The 15,014-nt window shown below is 31.2% G+C and overlaps 1 protein-coding gene and 1 long non-coding RNA gene across 2 annotated transcripts in view; both read right to left on the bottom strand.

Moving 5' to 3' along the window:
• LOC134690270 (uncharacterized) overlaps positions 1-10,046 on the bottom strand; it is a 40,654-nt gene extending 30,608 nt beyond the window's left edge. Inside the window, exons 1-5 of the mRNA XM_063550247.1 lie at positions 10,029-10,046; positions 7,803-7,886; positions 5,424-5,522; positions 4,785-4,863; positions 3,372-3,505 (exon numbers count right to left, since the gene is read on the bottom strand). Coding sequence (XP_063406317.1) covers positions 3,372-3,505; positions 4,785-4,863; positions 5,424-5,522; positions 7,803-7,886; positions 10,029-10,046 — 414 coding nt within the window. The remainder of the gene's footprint in view (positions 1-3,371; positions 3,506-4,784; positions 4,864-5,423; positions 5,523-7,802; positions 7,887-10,028) is intronic.
• Positions 10,047-13,091: 3,045 nt separating this feature from the next.
• Positions 13,092-15,014, bottom strand: part of LOC134691499 (uncharacterized) — a 28,955-nt gene continuing 27,032 nt past the window's right edge. Inside the window, exon 3 of the long non-coding RNA XR_010102155.1 lies at positions 13,092-13,263. This is a non-coding gene — a long non-coding RNA (uncharacterized LOC134691499). The remainder of the gene's footprint in view (positions 13,264-15,014) is intronic.

Here is a 15,014-nt window from a genome sequence, read left to right as displayed (position 1 = left end):
ACATACATCATTACATCATGGGCTTCAAATGGGTGTCTCAAATTGTCCCTATGGTATTTCATTCTCTTTTAAATCTCTAATTAGTGTGAACATCCTAACCACATAAAAGAAGATAATGTTTAATCAGGTGTAAAATTTGTTCTATACATTCTATCTGAAATCTGACACCCTTTTGTGGATAATGGCCATAGGAACAACATATAATAAAATCAATTCTCTAGGAATACCTATGAAAATCTAAATACATGTTTAGATTCAGCATATCAAAGAACCCCAAGAATTCAATTTTTGTTAAAATCAAACTAAGTTTAATTTTGGACCCTTTGGACCTCAATGTGAACCAATCTAAAAATCAGGCCCAAAATCCTAAAAATTAATACACGGTTAGATTCAGCATATCAAAGAACCCAATATATTCATTTTTTGTTGAAATCAAACAAAGTTTAATTTTGGACCCCGATTTGGACCAACTTGAAAACTGGGCCCATATTTGAAAATCTAAATACATGTTTTAAAGATTCAGCATATCAAAGAATTCCAATTATTCAATTTTTGATGAAATCAAACAAAGTTTAATTTGGTCCCTTTGGACCTCATTGTATACCAATTTAAAAACGGGGCCCAAAATCCAAAAAAATAATGCATGGTTAGATTCAGCATATTAAAGAACCCCAAGAATTCAAGAATAAAACCTCATTTAAATTGGTAAAGCTGATCAAATAGCTGTTAAGTTTCTATCTATCTTCCTTAGCTTTTGCTGAAAACACTTTAGAGGGTAAAAAAAAATCCCCATTCAAGGGCAATCACTCCTATAAAGAGTGACAGTCAACTAACTATATCGGCAACATTTTACTTGTTAGTTAATCTTGTCTTGTTGATCATCTTTAATAATTTAGGTTTCTATATATCTATTATATTTTTTAAGATGTATGGCAAAAACACGAAAAATTGGTAAAAATCGGCATCAAAAGGCAAAAACTTAAAAAAGAGTCAACTGACAATTTTGACATTGCTGATGTATTTGTAGATCCTTTCTTACTGATCATTTTTTGCAATTTAAAGTATCTCTCAGCTGTCAATTACAGTTTTCAAGATGAAACACAAAAAAGAAAACAAATGGTAGAATTTGTCAAATAAGGTCAATAACTCACATAAGAAGTTGTCCGACAGTTTTGACGTATATGGACAATTGGTAGAGCTCAACATACTGAACATGTTTGCTCCTGTCAGATTTTCTTTATAACAGTCTTCAAAATAAAAGACAACACTTGCATTTTACCCATATGTTCTATTTTTAGTCATGTCAGCCATCTTTGTTGGCAAGTTGGGTCATCAGACACATCTTTTAAATGAAATACCCAAATGATGACTGTGGTAAAGTTTGGTTAAATTTGTTCCAGTGGTTTCAGAGGAGAAGATTTTTGTAAATTTTAACGGACGCCAAGTGATTAGAAAAGCTAATAAAGAGCTGTGCCATGAGCACTTGATACGCCTGTCACCTTTTCAAAGAATAAAATTTAATAACTCCTCAATGTCATCAGAAATTTATAAAATAACTAAAGGGAGATTACATCAATAAATATAAACCAGTCATCAAAGTTTCATGAAAACTGCTGAAAGCCCTTTTGAGTTATTGTCAGAAAACTGGAAAATCACCCTTTTTTAATGAATAAAATCCCATAACTCGGAAAGGTAAAATATAAAATATAAAAAAATTACAAGGTTTTGAAAACTGATCAAAGCATATTTGAGTTATTGTTACAAAACTGCCGCAACCTTTAATATGTGTACACCCTATCAACACCCTCTATATCTGTTCACCTCCTCTACACCCTCCTATATCTGTATACTCAATCCACAACCTCCTCTACCTATATACCCCATTCACACCATCCTGTATCTGTACCAATCCACACCCACCTATATATGTATACCCTATCCACACCCTCCTATATCTGTAAACCCCTATCCACAACCTCCTATATCTGTATACCCCATCCACACCCTCCTATATCTGTATAACCCATCCTTACCCTCCTATATCTGTACACCCTATCCACAACCTCCGATATCTGTATACCCAATCTACACCCTCTACCTGTATACCCCATTCACACCCTATTACATTTGTAAACCTCATCTACACCCTCTTACATCTGTATACCCCATCCACACCCTCCTATGTCTGTATACACTATCCAAATTCTCCTATATATATGTATAGCCCATCCGCTGTTGAGATTGTCGCTGGCACATATCATCCGTACTATTGTACTTGTCCATTTTCAATGTCATATTGTCAGTGACGTCGCCATGGGTGGAAATACATAAGTTGTATATAAGTGTAATGGCTAAACAGTTGTCTTTACATACATTGCCTTAATTATCATCTATATATACACCCTCCTATGTTTGTATAGCCCATACACATCCTCCTAGATCTGTATACCCCATCCACATCCCCCTATATATGTATACCCCATCCACATCCTTCTATATATTTATACCAAATCCACAATTTCCTATATCTGTATACCCTATCCACACCCTCCTGTATCTGTATACCCCATCCATACCCACCTATATCTGTATACCCCATGTACACCCTCCTATATCTGTATACCCCATCCACATCCTCCTATATCTGTATACCCCATCCATACCCTCCTATATCTATATTCCCCATCCTTACCCTCCTATATTTGTACACCCAACCATACCCTCCTATATCTATATTCCCCATCCTTACCCTCCTATATATTTGTATACCCTATCTATACCCTCCTATATCTTTAAATTGTTATTTTACAGCATTTTATAGTTTTTAGTGTTATCACTGGTATTGTTTAAATAAGGACATAAACATGATAAATAAATTATGACATTACACAGCTTGAATACACCCACCTATATCTTTATATTGTTCTTTTTCAGCATTTTTTGTATCTCTGCTACTAGACAGCTTGAATACAGGAATTTGAAGTAAAAATATAGTCTTAATAGGATCATCTCTTTCAAATTATTTTCAAAGTGCCAACACAATATAAAATTATTAAACAATTTTATTTCCTCCTTATTGAACATACAAATATTGTCTAGTAATTAGTCTTTGTTATGATTGTCATGACAACGGATTGGTGTAAGTTTTGTTTGACAAGTTGTGTGTTTACACTGACTTTAATTAACTTGTGTTTTATATTAAAATTTAGCCATTCAAGTCTACAAACTATTTTCATAGTTTTAAGTCCAATTTAAATAATCATATGACTTTTAACTATAGCCTTTACACAGAATCCAACCATATCTTATACATCATTTTAGTGATTCATTACTTAATAGTTGAACACTGGGCAAATACTATAAAATATTACCTCATGTGTTTTAATTAAGGGACTGGCACCTCCTTGTTCTACCAGATATTGTGTGGTCTGTAGATGTCCCCACTCAGCAGCCCAATCTAAAGCTGTGTATCCATCGTCCAATAATATAACCAAATAACATGTAACTATAATGTACAATACTTTGTTGTCAATATCAATAATATACAACATATCCTACAACTGACATTAAAACTTGTCTGATAAACTGGACAATGTTGTGTAATAAATATAAACAAAATATATATCATTCATTCTAATAAAATAATTTTTTAAGAAACATGAAAAGGAGTAATATTGTATATAAACAATAAATAAACATGTTTTGTTGTGAAATGTCAAAATTTCCATTAAACCTGATATCTTAAAAAAATATTTTTTTCAAGAAATGTGTAAAATAATTATATCAATGGATTCAGTAGAACAAAACAAGTAAAATGAGACCCTACTTTATATGATTCTTACACATATTTGTTTGTTAAAACTGTCTAATTAACAACTGGAATTAGTGTAGATTCAGTATAATTTAATTATTCATTTTAATAAAATATTTTTTTTTTAAGAAACATGAAAAGGAGTAATATTTTCTGATTCAGAACAATAATATGAGTAAAATGAGACCCCACTTGATATAATTATTACAAATATTTGTTCATTAAAACTGTCTAATTAACAACATGATTTAGTGTAGATTGATAGTAATGTGATCAGACTAAGTAGATAACATACATTTGTGATGTCGATCTTACATCCTGTATCAATGAGGAGTCTACAGATCTCCAGGCGTCCATACCTGGCAGCCCACATTAATGCTGTCTCTCCACTAACCTGGAATAATACAACTGACATCAAAACTTGTCTGATAAACTGGACAATGTTGTGTAATAAATATAAACAAAATATATATCACATGAATCAGTGGTCAAAACTGAATAAAATGACCAGTCACACTTGTATTCATATTGTATATAAACAACAAATAAACATGTTTTGTTGTGAAATGTCAAAACTTCCATTAAACCTGATATCTTAAAAAAATATTTTTTTCAAGAAATGTGTAAAATAATTATATCAATGGATTCAGTAGAACAAAACAAGTAAAATGAGACCCCACTTTATATGATTCTTACACATATTTGTTTATTAAAACTGTCTAATTAACAACAGGAATTAATGTAGATTCAGTATAATTGTTCATTTTAATAAAAAAAAAAATTTAAGAATCATGAAAAGGAGTAATATTTTCTAATACAGAACAATAATATGAGTAAAATGAGACCCCACTTTATATAATTATTACAAATATTTGTTCATTAAACCTGTCTAATTAACAACATGATTTTGTGTAGATTAATAGTAATGTGATCAGACTAAGTAGATAACATACTGATGTGATGTCGATCTTACATCCTGTATCAATGAGGAGTCTACAGATCTCCAGGTGTCCTTCACTGGCAGCAAACATTAATGCTGTCTGTCCACTACCCTGGAATAATACAACTGACATCAAAACTTGTCTGATAAACTGAACAATGTTGTGTAATAAATATAAACAAAATATATATCACATGAATCAGTGGTCAAAACTGAATAAAATGACCAGTCACACTTTGTATTTATATTGTATATAAACAACAAATAAACATGTTTTGTTGTGAAATGTCAAAACTTCCATTAAACCTGATATCTTAAAAAAATATTTTTTTCAAGAAATGTGAAAAATAATTATATCAAAGGATTCAGTAGAACAAAACTAACAAAATGAGACCCCACTTTATATGATTCTTACAAATATTTGTTCATTAAAACTGTCTAATTAACAATATGATTTTGTGTAGATTCAGTATAACTATTCATTTTGATAAAATATCTTTTTTAAGAAACATGAAAAGGAGTAATATTTTCTAATACAGAACAATAAAACGAGTAAAATGAGACCCCACTTTATATAAATATTACAAATATTTGTTCATTAAACCTGTCTAATTAACAACATGATTTAGTGTAGATTAATAGTAATGTGATCAGACTAAGTAGATAACATACATCTGTGATGTCGATCTTACATCCTCTATCAATGAGGAGTCTACAGTTCTCCAGGTGTCCTCTCCAGGCAGCCATCCTTAATGCTGTCTGTCCACCAACCTGGAATAATACAACTGACATCAAAACTTGTCTGATAAACTGGACAATGTTGTGTAATAAATATAAACTAAATATATATCACATCAATCAGTGGTCAAAACTGAATAAAATGACCAGTCACACTTGTATTTATATTGTATATAAACAATAAATAAACATGTTTTGTTGTGAAATGTCAAAACTTCCGTTAAACCTGATATCTTAAAAAAATATTTTTTTCAAGAAATGTGTGAAATAGTTATATCAATGGATTCAGTAGAACAAAACTAACAAAATGAGACCCCACTTTATATGATTCTTACAAATATTTGTTCATTTAACTGTCTAATTAACAACAGGATTTAAGTGTAGATTCAGTATAATTATTCAACTGTCATGTTAATTTTTTTTTTAAGAAATGAATAAAATATTTATATCAATGGATTCATTACAATTCTCTGAGTAAAATGACATCTCACTTTATATAATTCTAACAAGTATTTGTTAATATAATGATTAAATCTGTCTGATTAACATGATTCAGAATAATGATCAATTTTTTAAAAAGTAACTTTTTCAAAGAAATATGAAAAATAGTTACATTTCCTGATTTAGTACAAGGAGACAAACATTATGAGACCCCACTTTATATGATTCTTGTCTAATTAACAATATAATTTTGTATATATTAAGGAATGTGGTCAAAGTGAAGCAATAACATACATGTGTGATATTTGTTTTACTTCTGCTGTTAAACCTTGGTGTAAAAAATGGTCTTGTAAAGAACTTTATCAACTATAATTCAAAACAAACAAAAACAATTAACGAGAGAAAAAAAAATACCTTTATGCATTTTTTTTCTCTCATTAAAACTGTTAAATTAAAAACAGATTTTGATTTAATATCGAATTCAGTATAATGATATAAGTATCAGTTTCCATACAGATTTATAGATTATCGTTGGTTATCTCAACAAGATTAATTTTCTCGCTTGAGCCAGTCACGGCGAAAGCGAGAAAACCAATCGAGTTGAGATGACCAATGATAATCTGTTTATAGCTATTTTACCTATGACGACGTTGTCAATTTCATGTCAATTTCATTAGCAACGCCACGTGGCTCCTTAGTTTCTAGCAATACTTTTCCATCTCAAGCGAGTAGCATGATATGAAAATTATCACAAAAAAATATCAAAGGAAAAATGCACAAAATAGCGATAAATATTATTATATTATTTCAGAAGTAACTTGTAGTTATGTGTTTTATACTGCTTATGTACAATCTGTTATGTTCTGGAGTAACATGTAGTTGTGTGTTTTATACTGCTTGTGTACAATCTGTTATGTTCTGAAGAAACTTGTAGTTGTGTGTTTTATACTGTTTGTGTATAATCTGTTATGTTCTGAAGTAACATGTAGTTTTATGTTTTATACTGCTTGTGTACAATGTTATGTTCTGAAGTATCTTGTATTTGTATGTTTTATACTGCTTGTGTACAATCTGTTATGTTCTGAAGTAACTTGCAGTTGTGTGTTTTATACTGCTTATCTATACAATCTGTTATGTTCTCAAGTAGCTTGTAGCTGTGTGTTTTATACTGCTGATTGTGTACAATCTGTTATGTTCTGATTTTATACTGCTGATGTACAATCTGTTATGTTCTAAGGTAACTTGCAGTTGTATATTTTATACTGCTGATGTACAATCTGTTATGTTCTGAAGTAACCTGTGGTTGAGTGTTTTAAACTGCTTATGTACAATCTGTTATGTTCTGAAGTAACTTGTTATGTGTTTTATACCGCTAATGTACAATCTGTTATGTTCTGTAGTAACTCGTAGTTTTGTGTTTTATTATGCTAATGTACAATCTGTTATGTTCTGAAGTGATTTGTAGTTGTGTGTTTTATATTTCTTATGTACAATTTGTTCTGTTCTGAAGTAACTTGTAGTTGTGTGTTTAATACTGCTTGTGTACAATTTGTTCTGTTCTGAAGTAATTTTTAGAACTTTGTTTGTTTTATACAGCTTATGTACAATCTGTTATGTTCTGAAGCAACTTGTTTTTATATTTTTTATACTTCTGTTATTATAGTTCTAAAGTAAATTGTTGTCGTGTGTTTATGTACAATATTCAACATTTTGAAGTTTTTTATAGTTTTCACTGTTTCACTGTGCTTTAATTTTAAGTAATATGTAGTTTTGTGTCTTTTTTGTACATGTACCATAAAAGGCTGTATCTTCAAATGATTTTTCTATGAATTATTAAAATAAGGTAGTTTTGAATGTGACTATTTTACTTACATCTTGATAATCAATGTCTGCACCATTCTGTAGGCTTAATTTTAAGGCTTCTATATCTCTATTCCCAGCAGCTGTAGTAAGTTTCTGTAAGTAAACCGTAATAAAAATATATTGTAATGAATGTCCTTACTGTTAAATTTGGTAATAATTATGTTTTCTTCTGTTTAGCAATGACTACATAAATCAGTAGTATCCTTCCTTCAAATAACAGACAGAGAGGAATTCTTTAAATAGCATAAAATTGTAGGGATTTATGCATTTTATATTATCAAGAAAAACACCAAGAGTGCACACACTGAAATGTCTCGCCCCCTTTACTAATCATTGATATTATGTTGATAGTCCTAAATAAAAAGCTTTATCACAACTGTCACATAAACTTAACATTAACCAAGAAAACTAAACATTGACCAATGAACCATGAAAATGAGGTCAAGGCATGTACAGCTAACAATTCGTCCAAACAACAGATATAGTTGACCTATTGGTTATAGTCTAAGAAAACCAGACCAAAACACAAAAACTTAACACTGAGCAATGAACCGTGAAAATGAGGTCAAGGTCAAATAAAACCTGTGCGATTGACATATACATCAAAGAATATTTCCATACAGCAAATATAGTTGACATATATTGCATAATGTATTAAATAAAAAGACCAAAACTCAAAAACTGAACTTTGACCACTGAACCATGAAAATGAGGTCACGGTCAGATGACACCTGCCAGCTAGACATGTACACCTTACAATCATTCATACACCAAATATGGTAGACCTATTGCATACAGTATAAGAAAAACAGACCAAAACACAAAAACCTTACTGTAACCACTGAACCATGAAAATGAGTTCAAGGTCAGATAACACCTGTCAGTTGGAAATATACACTTTACAGTCCTTCCATACACTGAATATATACTAGATCTATTGCTTATAGTATCTGAGATATGGACCTGACCACCAAAACTTAACCTTGTTCACTGATTCATGAAATGAGGTCGAGGTCAAGTGAAAACTGTCTAACGGGCATGAAGACCTTGTAAGGTACACACATACCAAATATAGTAATCCTATTAATTCTAATAAGAGAGAATTTAACATTACAAAAAACATTTTTTTCAAGTAGTCACTGAACCATGGAAATGAGGTCAAGGACATTGGACATGTGACTGACGGAAACTTCATAACATTAGGCATCTATATACAAAGTATGAAGCATCCAGGTCTTCAACCTTCTAAAATATGAAGCTTTTAAGACATTAGCTGCCGTCGGATCACTATCCCTATGTCGAGCTTTCTGCTACTTAAGTCGCAGGCTCGACAAAAATTGTTAACCTTCAAAAAATTATTTTTTTATAGAATCATGAACTAGATTTGGCATATCCTTGATTTTTCTTTCTTGTAGTGTTTTCTGGACTTTGACCTTTGTCCTTTTAAAGACATGTAATACACTTAGTCCTTTAGTTGCCCCTACTTTTGTCCTTTTGGAGACATGTAGTTGTGTTTCATTCACTTAGTCCTTTAATTGCCTTTTGAAGACATGTAATTGTGTTTCATTCACTTAGTCCTTTGATTGCCTTTTGAAGACATGTAATTGTGTTTCATTCACTTAGTCCTTTAATTGCCTTTTGAAGACATGTAATTGTGTTTCATTCACTTAGTCCTTTAATTGCCCCTTGGAACTGACTCATCCTTTTTTATATCAACTAGTAGAAATCTCTCTATTAACTTACATAAAGTGATACATATATAAATTTATGTAGACTGAATAAATGTAGATGTGGGATATAATAAAGCAATAAGACTGTAACCTAACAAGACAAAAAGTGTGTTGTATCAGTCGGCTCTTTATACCATAAAATAGATTGGTCTTATTCAACTCACATGAACTTAACAATGGCAAGGGGAGATAACTTCTGTATTATTTTTTTTTATGTAGAAAAATTGTCCCAATATTTTTTTCAAATAACTCTACAGACCTACTTAGAGTTACAAATAAACAAGGATTATGAAGGTACTACATAAATAATACACTATCTCCCACCACTCACTTTTAGAATCTTTTTTTCACCTTCCACCTTGCTTTGTCCCAGTTTTGTATTTTTTTGTTTTTGGAATTAGTTTGGTAGTTCACTTAGAATTCTACTAGTTTTTACTTGTATCTAATTGTACACTAATGGGGAACAAAACTACAAATGACAAGAAGACTATTAAGTAAATCTTACCTCATTCCAACTTTCCATTATAGCCTAAAAATAGAAAAGTAAAGTTATATTTAATATATACTGTTGAGGTTTAATTGAGGTATTTGTGTTATTGTCAATTGAAAAAAACATGATCACTAAAAAATACTGACCTAATATTTCTATCTTCTTATTTCATTCAAATAATATATAATAGCATTGAAACAGTCATTTATCTCAACTTTTCTGCACTATTTAAAGTTAATGAACTGAACTCAAAACCTTAAAAATCTAATCACATACCTGAATGAGGTTCAAATGTATTCTATAAGCAGGATGTGACTCTTTCCATCAAACACCAGAACATCTATTGCACTTTCCCAGATCTAAAAATTTCAAGTTTTATTTACCAGCATTAAGACACACATAAAGAACAATATTAAATTTCATATTGCAGCTTCTCAAAACACTGTCTATGATCAACTATTCCAGTCACATTAAATTCAATCATTTTTTATTCTGTATGTGCCTGTCGAAAGACAGGACCTATAACGTAGTGGATGTAGTTAGAAGCTGTGTACCATATTTGTTTTTCCTTCATTGTTGTAGTACAGAGTAGGCTGTTGATGTTTTCTTTTGAAATGTTTCACATTTTATCATACCATGTCTTTTTATAGATGATTATTTGGTATGGGTTTTGGCTTTTGCTCATTGTTGAAGGCTATTGGACAACCTGTAATTGTTTATATCTTTGTCCTATGGTCTAGGAATAATTGTATCATTGTTAATCATACCACACCTCCTTAAGGTAACTTCAAACTAGACAAATAGACTTGTGTCGCTGCATGCAAGTGATAGGCCATTTCTGGAATCATGTCTTTCACCGGAAAATATCCTCAATTTCGCACCCTTTTGTGACATCATTTACCAGATAGAAGGTGGGCCTGTATCCCTGCTCTATTTAAGTTTCAAGCATTTTCAGAATCGTCATTCTGCAGAGTAGTTTAGAAACAATTTATTTTCCGTAAGGACGCAATCTTAATTCCCATACCACTTATTTAATTTTAATTTTCCAAATATTTTGTGCAATATACGATCAAACTTTTTCACCCGTTCGCTCAACATGTGTTGGAAGTGACGATGCCTACATTTTAGTTATGTGGTGATGGAAGTCATATGACAGATTCAACTAACTACCGTATCCCGGAACTGGCATATTGAGGCAACATATTCACTGAAGCATAAATGATCATTCCCTTAAATCATTAATTATAAAGCCAAGAAAACTTTCATGAAAATTTTCTTTGTACAATGCACAACAGAAACTACAAGAATGTGTCCATAGTCATGATAGTACATGGATGCCCCACTAACACTATCATTTTCTATGTTCAGTGGACTGTGAAATTGGGGTCAAAACTTATAGGGAACATGTGTAAGAAGTTTCAAAAACTTCATCAAAAAATAGCTTGACAAAAAGCTTTAACCTGAAGTGGAGCAGACACATTTTCTATGTTCAGTGGACCGTGAAAAGGATTCAGCTCTAAATTTGGATTGTGATTAAATAGTTGACACAGCATAGGTTTCTGACACAGAATGAATGTGGTCTAATGAACTTTAAATAATTTTTTTGCCTTTGAGCAATTAACTATGCTGTTGAATATTAATCCTCTCAAAAAAAATTTTGAAGAAATTTTCTTTTTATTTATGAAATCTGAAATGAGAAAAATTTAACCCCCCCCCCATTTTTTTTTTCACATCCCCCTTTCCCTTTTCCCAAAACTAATCTCAATTCAAATTTCTAATGGAGTTTGCAACAATAACTACTGATTTAAATACATCATAAAATATTAAAATGTAAAATAAAGTGCTTGTTATCACTGAATGAATGGTAAAGATTGTTTTAATTTATCAGTTGGTAGTAAAAGTGAATATACATTGTATATTGTATAAAACAATGATTTAAGTTGATTCAACTACTATTTTGGACAAAGAAAGATAACTCCAATTGAAAATTTCTTGCTATTGCATAATGTTGTGCAATTAGATATTTCTTGCTATTGAACAAAACTGTGCAATTGAAAATATTTGCTATTGCACAATACTGTGCAATTGAAGATTTCGTGCTATTGCGCAATACTGTGCAATTGAAAATATCTTGCTATTGCACAATACTGTGCAATTGAAGATTTCTTGCTATTGCTGAATACTGTGCAATTGAAAATTTCTTGCTATTGCACAATACTTAATATAATAATTTTGGATCCTGATTTGAACCAACTTGAAAACTGGCCCATAATCAAAAATCAAAGTACATGTTAAGATTCAGCATATCAAAAAAGCCCAAGAATTCAATTTTTGTTAAAATCAAACTTAGTTTAATTTTGGACCCTTTGGACTTTAATGTAGACCAATTTGAAAACGGGACCAAAAATTAAGAATCTACATACACAGTTAGATTTGGCATATCAAAGAACCCCAATTGTTCAATTTTCGATGAAATCAAACAAAGTTTAATTTAAGACCCTGATTTGGACCAACTTGAAAACTGGTCCAATAATCAAAAATCTAAGTACATTTTTAGATTCAGCATATCAAAGAACCCCAAGGATTCATTTTTTGTTAAAATCAAACTAAGTTCAATTTTGGACCCTTTGGACCTTAATGTAGACCAATTTGAAAACTGGACCAAAAATTAAGAATCTACATACACAGTTAGATTCGGCATATCAAAGAACCCCAATTATTCATTTTTTTATGAAATCAAACAAAGTTAAATTTTGGACCCTTTGGGCCCCTAATTCCTAAACTGTTGGGACCAAAACTCCCAAAATCAAACCCAACCTACCTTTTATGGTCATAAACCTTCATTAAAATAAAGACCTTGTCATATGAGGTTATTTTTGATTTGTTGACTATATATTGACCTGTATACATCACCATTCTTACTTTTTTGGGTTGCTGTCTCATTGACATATATCTCACTTAGTAATATGATCCTATATAGTTCACATATAATGTACACTTACCTATAATAACTTGACTGGACAAGGATCACATTGACTGGACAAGGATCTCATTGACTGGACAAGTATCGCATTGACTGGACAAGGATCACATTGACTGCATGGACAAGGATCACATTGACTGCATGGACAAGGATCACATTGACTGGACAAGGATCACATTGACTGGACAAGGATCACATTGACTGGACAAGGATCACATTGACTGGATCACATTGACTGGACAAGGATCACATTGACTGGACAAGGATCTACAAAATACAAATAATCGAAGTTCAAACTAAAGGTGTCACACCACCAATTACTCCCTCAAATTTAGAACGTATGTGAAAGTAGGCCTACTCGGACAAAAAATAGTGCATTTGATGTCATTGTTTACTTAAACTACCCAACAAATTTGCAGAAATGAAACTTTTGGTGAAAGAGAAATATATTAAGACCATTTTGAGCCCAAATTTACTTGTCTATGAGTTGACATTAAAAATTGAGGATAAATGCACTCCATAGTATACTAATTTAAGATTTCAAGAAAACCAGGGGTTATTTTTAGTGGTACATCCATTCGGAAGGTCTCTTCTTTCTTATATGGCTTTAAAGGTATGCTGAAAATTGGCATGACGAAAGGTGATACCTGTACGATTCAGGACATACCTGGTTTGTAAGAGGTTAAACTTAAGATAAAAAATTTAGAAAGCTATGAAAATTGCAAAATTTGGTTGTACAGATAGGGACTTTTAATTGGTGGTCTGACACCTTTAAGCAAAATGCGGTGAAACATCAAAATCAGAAAACAATTGTTTTTTTTTTTTGTCTTAACTGATCATTTGAGATAATAGTAGCCACATTTCAATCTTTTTGGTAGCAAAATGTCACATATTGCAAATTTTGAGTTTGTGCTATTTTTAGCTTTTCCCACCCTGACAATATGCTTTTATATAAAAAAATGTCCTAAATAATGTTATAAATGCACAGAAAGTTATTCTGTGGTGTTAAACATTGAAACATAGGTTGTTTACTACCCCCAAACAAATTTTGTCATGCAGATTTAATGAAATTATTTGATTTTTACCCCTTATATCATTGCGTCATAATATGTACTTGGCAGATAGCATAGCCTAATGTAAACACTGCAGAAACTCACAAAAGTACCATTTATTATTCCAAATGAAATTTTATATCTTAAATTTATTAACTGATGTAAATAAACACAGTTAAATGACCATGACTGCACTTTTGATCAATTTGTAGTACTTTACTGACACCAGATGAAAAAAAGGGGAGTCAATATTCCTCGACACTTCAATACCTTGGATTTTTTACTAAATTCATTGCAAAAATTGTGGAAAGTCTTGAAAGTAGTAAAACAAACAAGGAAAAAACAGCAAACACTGATCTTGATATTGAAAGTTTATGTTCCTGTAGCCCAAAATGAAATTTTCAAGTATTTTCTATCAAAGTCATACATTACAGTCAGTTTAAATTGAGCTGTGAAATTTTTGATATAAGTCACATAATGCTCAGATAGGCTGTTTTTAACTACAAATTGACTAAGGATTAAGAATAAAGCAAAATAAAAGATTTCTAATCAACTTTTTTGTCTCTTTAGGTGTCACACCACCAATTATTCCCTCAAATTTAGAACGTATGTGAAAGTAGGCCTACTCGGACAAAAAATAGTGCATTTGATGTCATTGTTTACTTAAACTACCCAACAAATTTGCAGAAATGAAACTTTTGGTGAAAGAGAAATATATTAAGACCATTTTGAGCCCAAATTTACTTGTCTATGAGTTGACATTAAAAATTGAGGATAAATGCACTCCATAGTATACTAATTTAAGATTTCAAGAAAACCAGGGGTTATTTTTAGTGGTACATCCATTCGGAAGGTCTCTTCTTTCTTATATGGCTTTAAAGGTATGCTGAAAATTGGCATGACGAAAGGTGATACCTGTACGATTCAGGACATACCTGGTTTGTAAGAGGTTAAACTTAAGATAAA

Source organism: Mytilus trossulus, chromosome 11 (genome assembly GCF_036588685.1).
Source record: "Mytilus trossulus isolate FHL-02 chromosome 11, PNRI_Mtr1.1.1.hap1, whole genome shotgun sequence".
In the NCBI taxonomy this organism is placed as follows: domain Eukaryota; kingdom Metazoa; phylum Mollusca; class Bivalvia; order Mytilida; family Mytilidae; genus Mytilus; species Mytilus trossulus.
This window is presented reverse-complemented; position numbering and strand designations above follow the sequence as displayed.